Below are 20,377 nucleotides of genomic sequence, written 5' to 3' on the forward strand. Positions count from 1 at the left end.
CTGTTATTGCTGTAATATACATACAGATCCAGGCAAATATTTGTTCCCCTCTCCCTCCCTCCTCTTGAATTGTCTTAATTGTGTTCAGAGCCAGTCTAGATTAGGGATTTTCAGCTTGTGGTCTGCAAACTGCTGGGTTCTGGCAGCTATTCCAAATGAGGCTGGGAAGTGAACTTAAGAAAAACCTATTGTCACTAGCTGCACAAGGTTCTCATCTTTACTGGCAAAACTATAGGGGTCCACAAGATAAGGGAGCCTAATACGCCCCCCCTCCCCTTTTGTTTCCTCCAATTCAGTTCACGCTCTGCTGATGTGTTAGCTGCTGCAGATCTCAGGGCAATGTTGGAAAAATCTGTGTCAACAAAACTGTAGCAGTAAGGTTTCTGGCATTCCTTGTACTTTAAATGTATAGCCACTGCTCCACAGCAGTCCTGGGCCTGCGTAACAGAATGGCTCTCTCGTCTTCCTGGTATACTGGTCCAAACTGGGGGAAGGAGGAGGGAGAAGAAAACCAGGAGATTGCCTTGCTGGAGCTCCTGAATGCTACTTAGTCGGTTCAGTTTCTTCAGTGGTACAGTCAGTGTTCTTAAAATGCTGTCTTTTGTGTTTTGTGTGGCTTTCTTGCTATGAGGTTTGGGGTAGAGAACCTGCATTGCTGCCTGGAAAGTGCTGTGTGACCTTGTGGCCATACAGGCACAGGATGATCTGCAATAATACTGCACTCCACATACAAGAAATTCCTCTGGGGAGGGTGTATCTTCCTTTCCCCAAGACAGTCTCCTACACCATGTCATGGGGAAGATTCCTACATTATTGCAGAAATGATGTTTTTTTAACACAAGTTAGCTGGGAACACTCTGTGTACATTCAGCATTTCCAGGCAAACTGGTTTGGATTGAAGTAATTAAACTTTTCTGGAACAGCAAACATTTTCGCACTGTGCTTTGCTTAACATAGTGCAACAGTCCTTATCCTTTATATAGCCCACAAAGAGTCACTAAAGAGTCAATTAAGCCAAAGAAGATTTTGAGATTATGTTTAAAAGGGAGGTGAGCAGTTGACAGATGGCAGGGACATAATTTCAGCTGGACAAAGCAATATTTTTAGCGATGATGTGAAAATTAATGCCAACATTAAAGAGAGAGGAGAGAATGGGGATAAATTACAAAATACAGACAATAGGTCCCTTTCCATTTCACAAGGACAGGGCTGGTTCTGTGATATCCCTAAAAGCCAGACCCCTAAAAGCCAGACATCACAGAATTTACACAGCTTGGGCTACATACTGAGAGAGGTAAAAAGAGGTCATCTCTTTCAGAAACATACTATGGTGAACTGGGGTGTAAAGAGATGTGGTTAGCTAGGAAAAATGTCAGGTAGAGTAATTTCACCTCTTCATATCAGTCTTGGGTTAATTATTGCAGTGTTCTGTGTGCATTTGTGGAGTCAATTTTTTCTCAAGTTGCAATAAATATTCATTTAGCAACAGAAGTAGCTCAGAGTATGTTTAGAAATGTCTGTCCCTCAGTAGTTATCAGGGAAGATGAGCTGAAATTCAAAGCAATAAGAATAAATGTGAACAGGCCTGGTTTAAATGGTAGCAAGTTAGGCACTGCAAGCTCTATAAGAAGTTAGGAGGAGGGAAGGAGCAAATTTAAAATATGAAATATTTACTATTTTCCAGTGCTAATTTTTTTGTTCAGTTTGGCAGGAATTAATAGTATTATTCTTCTACTGTTTTCTTGGGGAGTACCTACTGTTCATATAGGTGAACATTAACTCAGTGTTTGTATTTTATTTACTGATTGTTCCCATTGCACTATGGAATTAATGTGAAAAATGGGGCATATTAATCTGTGTTGTTCAGATCTAATAATTTGATTCTTAATGCCTTTGTAAGTTTTTAATCAATACAATTGCTGCCACTGAAATATCTGAGGCACACTGAATAAACTGATTACCTAATACAGCAATGAGTTTCGTTTCATGCTGGTTAAATGTGTGAGACCACAATTGGATTTTACTGTAAAGGAAGAAGAAAAGCTCTTGCCCTTCGTAGCCAGTATTTCCTCCCTGCATGTATGCTGTTGGGCTTTGTCCATTGCTGAATCGGATGACGATGTGCCTTCATAGCAGGAGGAGGTAATGATGTTGATGGGTTGTCCTCAGAAGATGCATGTTGTTGTCCCTCATGACTAGGTCCCTTCTGTTTTGGTTAGATGTGTCTGGTTATGAAGGTTCATTGTGGTGCTGCTAACACGTCCCAGTGAGGGACAGGAGCTGTGTCTTGCATCAGAAGCAATAGGAAGAAGGACACTACCCTAACGAGCCACCCAATAGAAAATCTGCACAGTCTGAGAGACTTGGATGAGACAAGATAGGCAGCAGGTTCAGCACATCAGCACCCTTCATTTTAACAAGCTTTTTGTAGACATCATGGAAAATAGAAATTTTTAGGAAGGTAAGGTTGCTTTGTGGATATTTGCCAGGAGCAGAATGCTTGCCTTTTCCACTGACGCACAAATATGTAAATTTAACAGAAGTGCTTGAATGGTTTTATGTTTATGACAGAAGACAAAGCTGTTGAAGTAAAAAAAAATACTTGGCTGAAAGAATAATGTTTGTGCTTTTTTAAAATGTATTCTGCTCTAGACATCAGTATGGGACTTCTTTCCTCTGTTTACTTTCATATACTACAGAAACAACCATTTACCTTTTTTAGGAAATATGTTCTATGTAGTTGGAAAACATTGATATAGATCATGAAAAATCTCCTGTGAAGTAAGATAACAGAAGGTGTTGCACTGGATATTGTTAGATTATTCCTTCTCGGTTTCATTTTTAGCAAAAATTTGTTTCTGAAAAGGATGACAGGAAGAAGAATAAGGAGTAGAAAGGGCAGCTGAAACCTGAGGCAGATGTGCTGCACTCCTTCCATGTTTCTTTGTTTCATGTACATTCACACAATGCACTATCCTGAACTTGCAGCAAAAGGAACATGGAATCACTGAAAGAGACACAAAATGGGTTTAAATTAACTTCTCTTCCCTGCTTGCCAGAGGCTTTACCTTGTTGCCAACCTTCCCAGGGAATTCAGGAGGTAACCTTCAGTGCCCTCTAGCCCTGTCTCACTTTGACTTTTCCTTTATGTGTTAAAAAAATAGCTAGAATATGCTCAGAATGGATTTCTAGACACTAGACTTCCAGGATTTCAGTTGCAGCATTTAGCAGTATTTTCATTTTCTCATTCTCATCACTGGTCAGAGATGTGACTAGATACTTTCATCCCTATTTTATGGATGGAGAAGTTGAAACTCTCAGAAGTGGAATGGCTGCCTGGGGTCACACAGTACATAAATCACTATCACCCAGGAGACAGTGGTGATCTTACCTCACTTGGGTGTCATTTTGACTACACTGAAGTCAAGAGTTTTGCCATTGATTGTAATAAGTTCACAGTTTCACCCCCTAATTCACACTCCATCCAATTTTTGGGACCCTTATGTTTGGCATGAAACCACCTCATGTATAATTTGACCACCTAGTCTGTAGAAGGCAGTTTTGGCATCTGGGTGTGATCAAAGCACAGGGGAACCCATCCAGTCCTGTTTATCCAGAGGCATGCCTCCCGGGAGACTTGTGCAGAAGTTACAAAGGTACCTGGAAACAAGGGAAATCAATCCTTCAGAAGCTCATTAATCTTTAACTTCCCTCCAGTTTGCCTTTTGAGTAGTTGCTATATACCAATAGCACGGGTGAGAGGCAGGTCTTAAAAACTGGGTAACCTCAATGCCTAATATTCATCATACTTTTTCATCATAATCATTATAGATTGTTTCTCAAGAAGAAATAATTTCAGGTAAACATACTATTAAAGCCATGGATATGAAGAAACCAGTAATTCTTATGAGAGACAGTGAAAAAAAATGCTTTATTCTTTTGGAGGTTAAAAAAAATGCAGCTGCCGAAAAACCTGTGACAATGCTGGCTTGAGATTCCTTTTGACAACTGTAGTCACACCTCTATCAGAATATGGGGAATGCTCACGGCAGAGTTAGCATCTTCTGACATTTTATTCAATGCGTGCAGTGTAGTTATAGCAGCTGTTTCATTGTAGCGGGGAAGTAGAAAAATGACAGGAAAATAAGACATCATTAGCCGTGTTCTGGGGGGTTTTGTGCACTGGTCATAGTCTGTTTCAATATTCTTTTTCCCTTTGACATTCACAGTGAAGTATCGTTTTTAGTAATGGCTGAATCATTTTGTGTTAAAAGGATGGACATTTACAGTTTGTCAAAGAAACATTGTAGAAGTGTTAATAGGGCAATTTCAATTTTACTTTCTAAAATAAATTTGCTACACTGATTGTGTTTTAGGATTTAAAGGGACACATTTTCCTGTTTATGCTATTAATACATGTAGATTACTAAAGAAAAGCAATTTTAGAATGTATTTTAAACTACAGCTTAGACTTCACGTTGTATTACATTTAAAGAATATAGATTTTAAAACAGTCATCATTACTCTTGAGTATTTCGATAGTACCCCATTTCCTGACAGTATTCAAAGCATTTTACAAAGGTAGAAATTATTAGTATTCCTCTTTTCAAAAAGGGGAAAATGAAACTCAGTGTGATTACATGATTTTTGCAAGGCCATACAGTGAAAAAAAAAAAAAAAGAATAAAACCGAGCTGTTTCAATCACTGGTCCTGACAATTTGTACTAGATTATTTTGCTCAGTTTAGTTAGTTTGTAGTTAGTTAAATCTATGGGTATTTAGATTACATGTGCTGTAGTTTTATGAAATTCAGATTTTAAAAATATGATTAATTCCTCTTTCTGTGGAAGTTCCATGATTTTGTAAACATCCTTGTGACTGTGTGTTCCTTTGTCCATACCTTGCCCTGCTTCCAGTTTTTGCTGTTTACGGATGTTTCTTAACAAACTATATGGTTGTCTCTTGTGAGCATGGGTGATTTGAAGATGCTTTGCTGATGCAATTTTAGATTATCATCTAGACTGGCTACTGGTTCTTTTAATACTTGTATTGTTTAGTAAACATAGATGAAGAGTGGAAACAAGTGCTTTTTCTGGGTAATTTGTCCTTTGTTAATTGGAAAGTGTTGCTAAGTCACCTACAGACCTGGCGTGATGTTAGTCAGTCAGTTTTGGACTTTTCCAGTTAGGAGACACGAGCAGGCACTTTTCTCTTTGGCTGCCAGTACTGTCTTGTTGAGAGTGCAAGGGAGCACGGGTTGGCTCTCCCAGCTGCTACATACGTTTGTTGGGAGACAGAGAAGAGGTGATGGAAATGTTTCCAGCATGGCAGTGATGACTGTATTTCTATTTCCACTTTTTTTGTCTTCTGGAGGGACGTGGTGAGGTCTCTGCAGGTACGACTATGGTCTGGGTTGGACAAAGCTCAGCCCTGGTAACTATCCCAACTGTCAGAAGTCCCTGTGGCAGGGAATGTGTCCCAAGGTTTCTTATGGACTGTGCCCCTTGAGGGGCTGGTTAGAGGTCAGGACAAAGGTTGTTTTCTCTCGACAAGTCTTGGTCAGTGTGTAAGCATGTTCTACGCAGGGCTACTCCAGAGGTTCAGTGTAGGCTGAGCACAGAAATTCCTACAATTTTGGTTGCATTTTCTTCAAATTTTGACAAAATATGCTTTTCAAAGGACCTTTTTGTGACAGGATCTTCAGGCAGCTGCTTCTCAGACGTTTTTCAGCAAAATGCATTCACTAAGTGTATTGTTTTACCTGCAGCATCCTAGCAGAGGTTGGTGCAGTCTGCATGAACGCGCTTTGTCTCTGCATGTGGAAGCAGGACCAGTTGGTCCTGGAGTTGACTTCAGGGTACTCTGTCCAAGACTGCTTTCTACCTGGAAAGGCACTCCCACAACTATGATATTGTATGCTCAGCTTTATCTCTGCTATATGGTTAGTCAGTAGCACTGGAAATAATGGTTTGTATTGGAAAAAAAGTCATCTCTACAAAGGCTTCCCATCTTTAGAGTTCTTATCTATGCCTTTGATCTGCAGCAGCGCAGATACATGACATATTACAAAAAAAGGCAACTATTTGGAAGTGGATTTATGGATTTGAGAAAGAATGATAAGAATAGAAGGGGGAGGTGTTTTGCAGAAGTCTGTGTGAAGTTCTGCTTATTGTCAGTTGTATCTTACTGGCTGGCTATGCTCTCAACAATATTGTGTGAATTTTTTTGGTATGTTTTATTTCCTCCCCTGTGAACTGGGTAGGACACTGATAGCCTTTCGGGAGAGGCGCACAAGGATACTCAAGCACGTCAGTCATAAATGGCAGTCATCAGAAGTCATTTGGAACCAGTGAGAGCTAAAGATCCTCTGCTTCCTGAAAAACACTTAGGAGAATCAAATGTTAAGGGCCTGACTCAAACCCCATTGAGTCAATTAGGGACTTCTCAGTGATTTCAGTGGAATTTGGATTAAGCCCTAAATCACCAGTAGCAGTAAATACTGAGGATGTAAAACAAACAGACTTCTTAGTGATGTGCCTGTTGCTGCTGCCACCTTTCGACTTGTGTGGCTTTTGTCCTTTGTTTCTTCTGGATCTCTTGCCAGCCAGCAGGAAAACAGATGTCACTTGCAATTCTTTTCAGTAGCCCCGTTGGAAATAAAGGGATCAACAGTAGTGCACAGGTTTATCTGATCACCCTGGTAACCTCACATGCCATGCTTAACTCCAGTAAATACAGAAACTTGTTCTCTGTTCAGAGATGAGCTACACTGAGGTCATGGGAAAAACATGATTCATTGGCTTTTGTTTTATTTGGTCTTAGTTCTTTGCAATACACATTTGCTATGTTAACATTTGAGAGTAGTGAGTTAGGTCCCCTCCATCGTTTGATTCTATAGATCCAAATTGCTGTAGATCTAAAGCATTCATTTGTGTGTAAAGGCTCAGAAGAAACATCGCTTTACAGCTATTTAACAACGGAAATAGAAAAATGTATTTTTATAAGAGGTGTTCTTGGGTTTTATTTAGCAGATTCAAATAACTTGACAAATACAGATCTCATGTTAGGTCTCTATAATTGTTGTTCATGATATTATTTATTTGTTTGCATATGGCTTGCTCAGTGATGTAAGAAGCATAGAAATAAAGGCAGCCCTTGCCCTATAGTTTTTAAACTAAGGCCTATTTCTCCAGAGATTTAAATGTGTGCATATAATTGTACACATGAATAGTCCTATTTAAATTTATGGTATTGCCCTCATGCATAAATATTTCAATCTTCAAAGGAATGGAGACTAAAAGTAATACTTTCTCTGCTTCACCGCAATTTAAACAGGGAATTCTGTGATTGGCTTCATGAAGGGTTTGTTTGAATGCCCAAGTGTGCATCCTAAATGTCCAGATATGGATTTTGTCAGTGTCCCATTTTGTCGCAGTTTCTCGTGATCATTTTCTACTTCCCCCTACCAACACCTGCAGCTTTCCCTTCTCTGCCCTCCAGACACATATGCACCTTCTCCCCTACAGGGAGGGTCTGCAGATACTATTAAACTGTCTGACGGTCCACTAGTTGGAAAAGAGCATGAGGTAGCTAAAGCTCAAAAGGGTATTGTGGTGTTGCTTTATCTCATGCTGAAGGAAGGAAAGCTAAGAGCAGATACTCTTGTCACTGCTGTGGCCAGAAGATGGGTAGTAATTGGTATACTGTTCTAATTGGCTTTTCACCTGATAACTTTACCCTTGTTGAACAAGGGAATGAAATGTTGAATAAGTCCTGAAAAATGTGATCAAGTAGCTGCAGTCACACAGCTCCTTGCAACATGTATGTACTCCAGTCGCATTAGTTCTTCAAAGATACCATAATGTGTTAAGAAGGTGATTAAACACTCTGTGCTCTCTCTGCTGTTTTACAGGGAGAGCTACTTTTTTCTTTCCAAGTGCTTGCTAAGCATCCCTTACTGAGAGATCCGAGATGGTAAAGACTTACAGAACATTTCTTGGACTTCAGCCAAGTTGTGACTGTTATCCTAAGATACAATCCCTTACAGAATCCATTTATTTCTGACGGGAAGTTGTTGCAGGAACACCGTGTCTCCTCTTAACTAATTGATGTGACATTTCTCTGCCTTTGAAGCATGACTTGCCCTTCTCTTGCAAACTCAGTCCAAGCCCTGTGGTTCCATTTGTGGCATTTCATCTCATCTCGTTGCCAGTGGAGCCAGAGTTCACTGCAGTAGCTTTGAAAGGCTGTAACTTTGGGGGGACTCTTTGCTGGGTATGTCTTTTGGATGGCAATGAAGTCGTTCCTCAGCAGGAGTGACTGCCTTGCTTTTTTTGAGTCCGGGCTTGCTGTTCTGGGGGTTGTATTACTGATCATCTCTTCAAGCACCACCTTGTGGTCGAACTAATTTTAGACATGTAAAGGTGTCCTCAAAAATCTCACAGTGCCACATAGTGAAGCTAAAAGGTACCTCAGGAAATCATCTAGTCCATCCCTGAGCCACATGCACACTTCACTAGAGCTGTGTCACTTCTGACAGAAACCTTACGTATCCTCCCAAGCCCCCCAAAATGGAGGAACCACACCTCCCTGGCAATCTGTGCCAGTGTTCACTGGCCATGCTGTTAGAAAAGCTTCACTGATGTTTAACCTGAATCTTTCTTACAGCAATTTAAACTCTTCATTTCCTGATCTCTGCATGATGGACCAGGTCACTTCTTTCCTCTTTTCAAAGGCCTTGTAATCTGAAAACTTTTTTATGACACTTCTGCTAGAACTTGCTGTTTCCTTAGCTGAACAACTTTGCTTATTTATGTTTTGCTTTCTGATTATTCTTTTTGCTTTCCTCTAAATTCTGTCCAGTTGGTTTAGATGCTTTTCAAGTAAAGTGGACAAATGAGATACTGTGTTTTAGCTTAGGTCTTATCTAGGCTGCCTAAAGCAGAACTGCATTATGTGTGTAATCTGTCACTACCTCCCAGTACATTATTTGTTGTTTTCACACGGGTGAGCTTACTCAGTTCTGTTTAATATCCGCTATAAACCTTATTTCTTTTTCTGTGGACTGTGCTAGGACACTCGTTCCCTACCATGTCTGAATATAGCTGATTCTGCCTGCCTCAGAAGGGTAGTCGGCACTCTCTGTGTTGTGTAACACCATCTTACTTTTTTCAGACCAATGTCAAAACTGTATCAAATTGTAAACTTATTCTCCAATGTGTGTGCAGTCCTTCCCATCCTGAAGTCTCGTGCAGAATCAGTCTGTCCATTTCTACTTCATCCCATGTTAATAATTGATAGTTATCGGATATGATGTATTTTTGAGAATGCTGCTCAGAAGACACCTCTGGTATGACTGCCAATTTGACTTTGCTTCACTGGTAATTGCTTTCAAAATACACTTTTCCGACTGGCTTTGCCCCTATTTTGCGCGAATTTAATCTGCCCTTTGCAGAAGAGAATATTTTATGAGACAGTGCCAAAGCCTTACTAAAAGGGCTGAAAACCTACTGTTTCTCCCTAATCTAACAGTGTTGCTGCCCGGTCATGCAAAGAAATTAGATCAGTGTGGCATGATTTATTCTTGATTAATATACGTCACATGTGACTCATCTCCCTGTTCTTTTCTAGGTGCTTACAAACAGGCATTTTCTAGGAAGACAAGTTAAGCTGACATGTCTATAATTTTTCAGCTCCTCCTTTTCCCATATTTCTGTCTTCTGCTGCCTTCCTTAGTCCCCAAGAGTTGTCATCAGAGGTGGCTGCTAACGGTTCTTGAGATGGCTGCAGCCCTCTATAAATTTCTTCAAGCTCTTTGAGTTTCCTGCATGAAATTCCACAAACCCAGCCAATCTGAAAATAGCTAAGTTACGTAATATTTTCTCATCCATTCTTTTGGGTTTTTTTCAGGCTTAGATTTTACTCCTATCACTCCACTAAGGATATTAGCCATCTCTCTGCCAGTTATCTTTTTAATAAACACTGATACAAAAAATAAATCAACTGCTTCTGGCCTTCTTGAGTTGAACAGTAGATCAGCACTTTTATTTTCTTTGTTTAAGCAGTAAGGTACTTGTGGAATATTTTTTTGTACCTCTTGACATTTCTTGTTGGATCTGTCTCATTTTATACCTGCTTTTGTTATTCTGTCCTTCATTAGTTGATTTATTTTTTATGCTTGCCTTTTGTGAATCCCCTACTTTCTGTGCATTTCCTTCTTGTATTTTAGTGAAGAGCTCTTTCTTTATCTGAGTCTTTACTCCATCTTCTAGCTCTGTGCTAGTATATATTCTATGTGTGATTAATATTGTTTCTTTAAGTAACTACCATCTCTCTTTAACGCCTTTTACCTTACACTTGCTCCCCAATAACCTGCTCCAGGAATTTAGCTATCAATATTCTGTTCTCATGGAAATTTTTCTTCCTAGTCCATTGTTTCAACTTTGACGTTCTTACTTCCTTCTGTAAAGTTCTGACACCGGATCATTTCATGGTCACCTTCACCCTTCTGCCTTTGCAGCTGATCCTTCTGTATTGGTCAGGATCAAATGCAGGTGAAAAGCAGCCTTCCCGCTGCTTTCTGCAGATTCTTGTGCTGTGCCTTATCTTTCACCTTGTTTTTTTCCCGGGTTTTGGGCTGAATTGAATTTCTTCTAAATGCTCTCTTTTATTTTGCTTTGATTTGGATGGGAGATTTATTGACAAACTTCATCCTTATTCAGTTTTTTCACCTATTAGTTTTATGCATTTTTGGGGAGCTTAATGGAGGCTCTTAAGAACAAAAATGTGCATTCATTTTCACTAGTGTATTGCTTTAAATGTCTCTTACATTTTTTGTCTTATACATTTTGTCTCTCCTTTGAAGTGTATTCCTAACTAGAATTAGAAAATGGAAGCTAGCTTGAGTATATTGTGCTTTATTGATTTAAAAAAAAAAATCTTTTAAGAGTGTAGAATGTAAAAATAATTCTTAATGACTTCAATGCCAATTTAGCCAACCATTTAAGTATATATTTACCTTCAGTTTCATTAAACTTGATGAAGACTTGAAAACCTTTTAAAAGCCAATGGAAACAAAAATTATTAATACTCAGAGTGATATCACTGACTTCGTTGTTTATTTATATACCTGTTTGAAACTGTTAATCAATGGTTTTGTTTGCATTAGAGGCATCTTTCAAAAGATTCTTGCTGTTCTTGGCATGCTTTACCTGCAAATGTAGACTGTCTAAAGTGTGCTCCACACAGTTCCAGAAACCAAGAAATATTGAGGAGTGTTCTACCACCCTTCTGGTGGGATGTAAATGTTTATGATTTAAATGAGTCTTTGAAAAATTTTTGACTTATTAATGAGAAGTAGCAGGAATCCCAATTTAATTGTATTGATTTCCCTTTTTAGAGACTTCTTGTAAGGTATGAGTAGAAATGAAAAATCATTGGCACTGTTTTCCGTATACAAGCCTCTCCATTAGGATCATCTTATCTTTATTGGTTTCTGTTGTGTGCTTCTCTCATTTTCCCCTTCCCAGGTGACCTATAGACTCCTGGTGCATTTGTAGCTCCGAGCACTATTTGATTACTTTGTCACATCATTAAAATCCTGTGGGACCTAACGAACAGATGCCCAGCTTAAGAAAACCGATACCCAGCAATCCCGCAGTACACGGCATGTGTTTCACCCTGCTTCTGACCTGTCTGTCCTGCCTTGGCAGGCAGGTGTAGGGGGCCGTGGCTGCCACGGGCCAGGGTGCAAGGTCTTGCCCTTGTGGGAGACCTCTGTGTTCAATATCAGCAAGCCCAAAACGCCAGCCAAATTCAACCCTCCTGTCGTGACTCCCGACGTTTCACACTAGAAGTAAATTTGGTCCATGCTGTTAAATACCAGTACCGACAAAGCAAAACATCTTCCCATCATTCTGCGGTGGCTGCTGAAGTTTGGGTTTGTTCTCCTTTGTCTCCATTTCTACTATCCTTTACCTCCCTGCTTTCCTTTTTCCTGTGTTGTGCCGTGTGCTTCCCATCTCCGCTCTCCTTTCCCCTGTTTGTTGCGTACCCGATTTCCCGTTTCTTTCATCCCTTTCTCTGCTTCTCTCTTGTAGAGCCCTGATAGTCTTCTCTTTCACTCTTTCCTTTGCAGAACCAAGCCACCTGCTTTACTCTTTCCTTTTTCCTTCACCAGCCCCTTTGTGAAAGTCCTTATCCAGGTCCCTGTGAGTGGCCTGCGTGCTCTTGAATTTCAAAGAGTGGCTATAAAAGGGTTGCCAGCTAGGCCCAATGATAGTTTAGAAAAGACAGATGGTGTGAGCAGAGCTTTTTCTTCATTGCTTTTTCTTGTGCTGTGCTGTAAGAGGGAAGAGAGCTGAATAGGAAAAGGTGCTGAGGGAGGAAAAGTTTCCATGGTGGGGGACTGCAACCAGGTACAGAGGAACGCTGTTGTGCCCACTGCAGGTCGAAGAGATAGCTATGCCTGCGTAGCCTCAGATCTGGTGTGATGTTTGGCCAGTGCACACTTCATTAGTACTTTAGAAAGTTTAACATGCATTTGTTATTCATCTCCACGTGTCATGTCACTGTTTTAATTTGCTGAGCATTAAGAGCCAAGCTTGTCTTTAGGATGTCTTCAGAGAGCTTTTTCTGCTCACGTTCCCTGGGCAGAGCTTGGACTTAATGTCTTCCTTTGTTTTTACAGCTTTTTTGTTCAGTTTTTTATTTTAGCCATTATTTTATTTTACTGCTCAACCTTTAAAAATGTATTTCATTTCATTTTATTTTTCAGACACCTCTTATTGAACCTCACATCCCACATCGTCCTACTAAAACCATTACGCAGGTAATGGGACATAGGTGTGCCGTAGAGTCAGACCACTAGACAAATGAAAATAACTCCTATTTCCAACAGTGTGATGCATATAAACTGAAGTGATGCTTTCTGTTAGATCGGATAAGTATGTGAGACTTAATCCTAAATATATACTAAATTACTCTGCAAAAGCAAGCGTCTGTGCAAGGACTTTTAATTTAGGGAAAAGAGAACTTGTGTTTTGTTTTGCAGAAGGCAGTGCAGAGGCTGCGGAAAGTTTAAAATCTTTGTGTCTTGGTCCCTTTTTTTTCTCTATGATCACCAAGGTTCCTTCAGAAAAGATCCTCAGAGCTGGAAAGATTTTGCGGAATACAATTCTGTCCCGAGCCCCTCACATGATAAGAGATCGTAAATACCATCTGAAGACTTACAGGTGTGTGAGCTGATTGTATAGAGGTCTCTGAATTTTTATGCCTGCCATCCTCTGATTTATGATTTATGCCTTACCATACTTGCAGGTCTCAAAAGGTCTGAAATTATTCTGTGATGCTATTTGAGTCTGGATGTTATGCAGTCTTTAATGGGCCTGGTAAATATTTTCTGAAGTAATTTGACTGGAAATTGAGTCCATGATTGTGAACGGGGCATTCACATACTAAAACTCTTCCAAAGTTAATAGCATAGTTAGCTGGAATATTCTGTGCAATATCAAGTTAAAATGTAGATTCTGTTCCCTTCATATATCAGTAAGAGATAGTAGGAAAGTTCACTAACACATGATGTTACTGTACCAATTGCTGCAGCAGTGTTGCTCAGTGTGGAGCTCTGAAAATTCACTTGGTAAGAAACATTCCTTATGTAGATTTTCTGCTCTATTTAAAATTACTTTTTTCAGTGTATTGCCAGGCTTTCTTATCTTCCTGCTGGTGGCAGCACTGTCTTGCTGAAGTGGGCTAACAATGGCATTTGTAGAATAGGAATCTGACTTCAAGGAGTCAGGATCTGTCTACCATTGGCTTAAGAAACAGTCAATTTTTAGTGTCTAATGTTTTAATCAAATACCTAATGCATTATTCAGAGTATATTTAAATAAACATTGGTTTAAAATCTCCGAGTATGTCTTTTTCTAAATAGTAAATCAACATGTTGCCGATCCGCTTTTGAGATAAGTGCATTGATTTTCCAAATTTCAGACCAAAATGTATTTAATATGATGCAGGGTATTTGGATCTTGTGGGCTGATCTGAGAATATATCATGGTGTGACATCACTCATTGTTCTAGAAGACCAAAAGAGCGTGTATGATAAATGAAGACCAATGCTGATCCAAACAACTGCACTGTTTTATCTTACGCATAAGTGGGAAAAACTCTTACTGTTCTGTCTTTAAAATATGGAATGCCAAAATTTAGATTGTATCCAGGCGAGGGAAAGTTTTACCATCAAAATGGGATTGTACTTGGAAGAGCATTATTTAAACTAAGTTTCAGTAATTTCAGTATTATCTATTTCCTTGGTCTCTGAAAGTGATGCATGAAGTGTGGAGCCATGAGAGCCTGTCTAGGACTACCCAGATTCCTCTCTGTTCTGCATGTGATCAGTTACATATTTGGAAGTTTATGATCACGTTGCTTATTTCTTCTGTTCCGCTGAGCTAGGGAGTGTTATGACGAAGAATTTTACTTAGCGACCATGTGGCTTTTTGGTTTTTTCCCTGCTCTTTGGGCATTCCCCAGAACTTGAGGCCTGCTGTTGTCTGCCTGTGGGTCAGTCAGGATCTGCAAGGTGGCCAACATCTACATGAGAGAGCCTCAGAAACACTGTACACCTATGAACCAATGTCCCCAAATACAGTGAGGCTGGAGTTTAGTTAAAAATGGGGGAACACTCTCGTAACACTCACAGGCTGTTCTCATTGGCAAAACACTGGCAATCCCAGTGTTAGATGATTGCTTTCATGCAGGATTCTGAAGAGCATGAGGCTTTTGCTGTCCCATGGTATACAGGGAAGGTTTCTTTTGAAATCTGGGCTGAAGGTTGTTGCACTGGTGCAATAGGTTTTGTAGCAAGTGGCACAGGCTCGCTCAGATCCTCTGAACATTGTATTTCCCAAAACACTTGTTTTCTTGACGTGATCATCTCAAAACTGAATACCTTCACTGGTATTTCAAGCATATACATGTAGATGGTGACATTATGTTTTCTGTAGGAAGAATGGAGTAAGGTTATACAGAGTTTAGGATATCACTGTTCTTGGCAGACACTGTGATCTCCCTCTTGGCTAACTCCTTTTCATTTCTATCTGTTCGTCCTTAAGGCAATGCTGTGTGGGGACAGAACTAGTTGACTGGATGATGCAGCAAAGTCCTTGTGTCCATTCACGAACCCAGGCTGTTGGCATGTGGCAAGTATTACTGGAAGAAGGTGTTCTTAACCATGGTAAGATAAAGAAAATCAGTATCTTGACTAAAACATGGGCAATGCGTGACATCAATGCCTTTGTAGATCTCTTGAAAAGAAAGGGATGAAAAAGAAAGGGATCGTGAGCCCAAAAGAAATGCTGCGGAGCAGCCTGTTCATTCATATACATGAGTCTTGCTACCTATATACTTCTTTAACCTAGGAGAATATTGAAAAGTAAATTAAAAATGTATGATAACTCTAACTGCTTATGCTGGATAGCTGGATAGCACTCAAAAACCAGGCCAAAACCAAGAGATGTATTACCATAGAAAAAACTGATCTTCATCAAAGATTTGCAGCATTTGCAAGTGAATGTGAGCATTTGTATTTGCTCAGATCCATAATTTTGGAATGATTTTCAGTGGTTTTGGAATGGTTCCCAAATTTAGCACTCCAGATATTCCAGACTGGGATTTTATGTTGTTTTTCTGACTGTATTTTACATTGACTTTGTTTCCATTTGGCAGGATTTACTTGCTAACAGGATATTATAGCCCTCAAAAGGGTATCTTTCTAAAGCAATATTCATATTTGAAACTTTGCATGTAGAGTTTCATTGAGTTCAGCAGAACAGCTCTATTACAGTACATTTCCATTTATTCTCTGTTGTGCTTCCTGTATCCCAGGGAGAAATTTCCACACTAAGAAGATAGATTGTTTCCACTGCTTCCTTACCCTAAGGGCTCTAGCTTTAATTCCTGCCTAATAATGCCTTGAACTTCCAGGAGCAAGCTGTTGCAAGCTGCATCACACATCACTCTGACTTGCTTGGAAGACCAAGGGTTTGTCCTTCGCTACATCATAGCCTGTCTTTAGAAGTCTTCTCTTGGTAGTCTTTCCATTAAGTTCCCCTGGGATTATATCTTGATGGTCTCCATTTCTGGTACATCAGAAACAGTTCAGATAATTTTGTTACCTTTTAGCCCTCTCTGAAACATGTAGGGCAAGGTGTCCACGCTAGAGAACACCTCTTAGAAATTCATGATGTAACTATTTCCCCAGGGTGAATTGTTTGCTTAAATGAAATGGTTTGAAACAATAAAAGCAAAATCAGATCTAATAAGAAAAAGATCACACACATGCACGCATGCACACACACACAAACATATATCTACACATCCACAACACACATACATATAAGCCTCTTGGAAACTATTTGTAGTACACAATATAAAAGTGTACCCTTCAGGTTACATAATTTGGACATATGTGAGAAACAAAGGTGTTTCATACTCTTGCGGTTTCTCTGTAGCTTTTTTCACTTCCTGACTAATACGTCTGTGACATATATGATGCTAATCTGATTTCTTCAGGGTTAACCGAATGAGGAGGAGAGCTTTGTGTTTGATATGTTATGTTATTTTCAGTGGATCAGGAACACTACTTTCAAGATAAATACTTATTTTATCGATTTTTGGATGATGAGCGTGAAGATGCCCCTTTGCCAACTGAGGAAGAGAAAAAAGAATGTGATGAGGAGCTACAGGACACTATGCTGCTTCTGTCTCAGATTGGGCCAGATGCTCATATGAGGATGATTCTCAGAAAACCGTAAGCAGATTAATGAGTTAATATTATACATGGGCTTTCCTTGTGACATGGAAACAAGAGAAATCTACATCTATTATCAGGTAGTTATTATTGGCCAGTTATTTCACTTCAGTGCCAGTTTGTTCAATCTCTAAAGTTTTAAAGTTCATGTTAAGTCATTTCCAGTCCGTATTAATGCTTATAGTTGAACTGTGTGTTGAGAATAACCATCAGAGGCCATGAATGCCATCATATTCACCTTGAGGAAAATGCTGCATTGAGTTTTTATTTCATTTTTGAGTCTCCCCAAAAGCAAGTTGCAGGGAATAGAAGAGCCCTGCTCCATTAACACTTTCTGTGTAGATGTGTGATTCAATTAACTACGCTGCTTTCAGTTATTGTGAGCGAGTAGAGTGGTAGGATGGCAGCACAGCAGGTAACTTTCAATTACAGTTGTCAGTGGCAGCCATTAATTAGATTAATCCTTGGTAGAACTTTATTGAATTAAGATAGGCTGGACTTGGCCTGTTGTAGTTTGCTAGCAAGGTGTGAAATGTGGTTCTGTGGGTTTATTTTTCTGTTCTTATTGCTATGAAATCAATACATTGAAAAAAACCTGCTTTCTGTACCTAAGGCACAGTGGATGTCTGCCCAACCTTTTCATAGCTATCAGATCATGTCCTCTCACTCGTCGGTTGGCTAACCATCCTTTCAGAAATACATTCTGGTCACAGTAAAAACTGTGCTAAAGGCCTTTTTTACAGGCAACTTTGTTGTGATTTCAAAGCAACCAGTATAAACTCTGTTTGACCCTTGAAGGCAACCTCTTCCATATGCAGGTAGTGTTTAGGAGCCACTTAAGACATGTTTTACTGCTAACTAAGTGCACTGAGAATAATTACTTAATGTCATCTTCACTAAAGATTTAGTTGTAAAGGGTCAGTTCAAGAAAGAGAAGTAAACAAAACTGGATCCTGCTCCCTTGAGGCCACTGGCAAAGTTTGTCTTTGCTATGGGATCGGATTGGGCCTTGCCTACAGCGTGAGAACATTTTTTATATGAAAAATGTTTTGAATCCACTTAGCACAAGTGCTTGCCCCTGTTCTGTTTCCATCTGTACCCTTTCCCCTATCCGTTCTTGGCCTTCTGTTGTCTGTTTAGATTGTAAGCTTATTTTGATGGCACTTCTCCAAAAATGCTAAAAGCATTGAATTTCCAAGAGCACCATCAGATACTTGTGCTTATGAAATAGGTAGCACTGCCATGTAGCAATAGTTTTAAAAGTATAAATTCTCTTTCCTCTGTTTATTAGAGGCCTAGTCAAACACAACCAAAGGACCACTCAATCCCTGTCACACAAAATACATAGACTTGGCAGCACGGTACTTCCAGAAACCCTTATGCTGTCAGGGAAGTGAGGTGTTTTCTCCTCACAGAGGTGTCCTGTACATTCTCCACTGAGTAGCTAAAGAGGGCTTCTTCCACCTATGAGCAGATGCCAGTCATTAGGAGATGGTGAGCAGTTCTGTGTGTGCTGTGACCCCACACCTCTTCACTATCTCCTTTCCCTCAGGGTGACTGAGGAGGTTTTTTCTCGGAGAATTGCCCCCGTAGGTTATTGTGGTTTTGGCTGCCTGCTACATTTGCTTTCCATCATGACTTTCAGAGCAGCCAGTGTAAGTTTACCCTGGCAGGATCAATGTTGATTATCATCCACACTCCTTGCAGAGAGCTGAAGGGCATGAATGATGCTGTGGAAAGTACCGCTTTCCCCTCTGTGTCGTCACTTGCACAGCATCATCTGAAAGAATATTCATAGGAGATTTTTCATGCAATATAGTGAGGGGAAAGAGGTTTTCTCAAGACTGACAGCCATCCGACATCTTTCCCTATCTCCGTCCCTGAACGTGCTTATTTTTGCTGCCCTTTGCTCATGGAAGCAAGCTTGTACTGCCAGGCACCATATTAACTACTGTTCTACTGTTTACATACGTTATGATTTTGTTAGCTGAAAGTCCACCCTGGGCTGAGCTGTAACAAAGCTGTTAAAATCTCCATGAATCCTCAGAATCCTGCTAGTTTTGACTAGACACCATTACAGATGCCAAAAGTACAAGGAATTGTCAGGGCATTGGAGACTCTGGCTGTAGCTGACCAGAGCAGGACCCACAATTTTCAAACCAACACAGCTGCATTTTATAACAGTCACCATTTCCGGAGAGGTTGCAGAACTCAGATAATTACCCTGAAAGAAATAAGACAATATTCTTTGATGAGAAGATTACTTTGAGAATTTGATTGTATAATGAAGCTGTTGCTTTGAAAGGTACTTTCTATTGTTCGAAATCTGAAAATCTCTAGTAAAAAGTGTCACTTGTTTTGACAGTTGACTTAAAAAATTCTCTGTTTATTACATTAACTGCAGCATTTTAACTGTCAAACTGTGAAAGAATGTTCTATAGTTTAAAAAACAGAATAGAGCTCAGGGAAATTTTTGGCAGGCTCTTGTTGCTATTGGATGTTTTTTTTTTCTTTGGAAACACATACACTGAATGTGAAAATAGCTTTTTGTGAAGTGGCAAACACAGCTCTCTGCTCCTTATAATGCCTGGAGCACAGGTGCAGACCTTGAGTAAGTCCGTGGAAAAAATATTGTAGAATTAATACAGCTCTTCTTTACAAGAGTTTCAAATCTTCGGTATGAAAATACATCCTGAAAATGTTTTTCTAGTTATTTTTATTTTATTTTAATGGTGTTCAGATATACCTAACTTGATGGTAAACCCTAATTAAATGGGATGCTATAATACAAAGCTAAGCACAATAATAATAGCAGTCTTTAAAGGGAGAATGATATTAATCAGACAACAGCATTTAACTCGGATGATGTTATGGATTATGTTCTTTTTTAATACGCTAGGCTACAGTAAGTTAGCAGTATGACTAAAACAAAAAATCTGTGTTACATATTCTTGGTGACTTCACTCAGCGATTTTTTTTTCTAGTACAAAGAGTGCTTGATTCCACATGTGATCAGTAATCAAATTTTAGAGTCACTTGCATACATAAGCTTGACAGGATGCTAGAGAGAGGAAGTGAAAACAAATTTAAACATGGTAAAGAGCACAAAAATATAGATTATAAAATGTTAAAAATAAAATATAAAAGTATATATAACAAAATAGGCATTTAATTATTGCTAAGAATCTATAGCTTCTTGAAGGTTTTGTAACGATGAAGCAAGATATATTTATGCTATTGTTCTTAAAATTTTCTGTTTAGAAATTCTAACCAGCTGCTAGTAGTAAGAACCATACTGGATTTCTTCATAAAGACTGTATGTATTAAGTTCTATAGTCCTTGGTGGAGTTTCCTGCCAATGACATTTAATAAACCAAGTGTTATTTCTGGGACAGGAAATACAGATTATCTTTCCACATATCAGTTCACTGACGTTTATGGGTATTATATGTGGTAAATAGTATATATGGAGTGAATCAAGGAGCACTGATTCACGTACAAAGATTACGTAATTAGCTTCCGTGCTAGACTAAGTGAACATGCATTCACTTTCACACTCAGACA

The 20,377-nt window shown here is 39.4% G+C and overlaps 1 protein-coding gene across 2 annotated transcripts in view; it reads left to right on the plus strand.

The window, feature by feature from the left end:
• RAPGEF4 (Rap guanine nucleotide exchange factor 4) overlaps nucleotides 1-20,377 on the plus strand; it is a 143,352-nt gene that overhangs the window by 72,435 nt on the left and 50,540 nt on the right. The window contains exons 4-7 of one of the 2 annotated variants that reach the window (XM_014954655.1): nucleotides 12,776-12,829; nucleotides 13,126-13,232; nucleotides 15,117-15,238; nucleotides 16,630-16,813. In XM_014954655.1, the coding sequence (XP_014810141.1) occupies nucleotides 12,776-12,829; nucleotides 13,126-13,232; nucleotides 15,117-15,238; nucleotides 16,630-16,813 (467 nt within the window). The remainder of the gene's footprint in view (nucleotides 1-12,775; nucleotides 12,830-13,125; nucleotides 13,233-15,116; nucleotides 15,239-16,629; nucleotides 16,814-20,377) is intronic. The other variant, XM_014954656.1, reaches the window with a different exon arrangement.

The sequence above is a fragment of the Calidris pugnax genome, unplaced genomic scaffold (genome assembly GCF_001431845.1).
Source record: "Calidris pugnax isolate Ruff unplaced genomic scaffold, ASM143184v1 scaffold103, whole genome shotgun sequence".
NCBI lineage: Eukaryota > Metazoa > Chordata > Aves > Charadriiformes > Scolopacidae > Calidris > Calidris pugnax.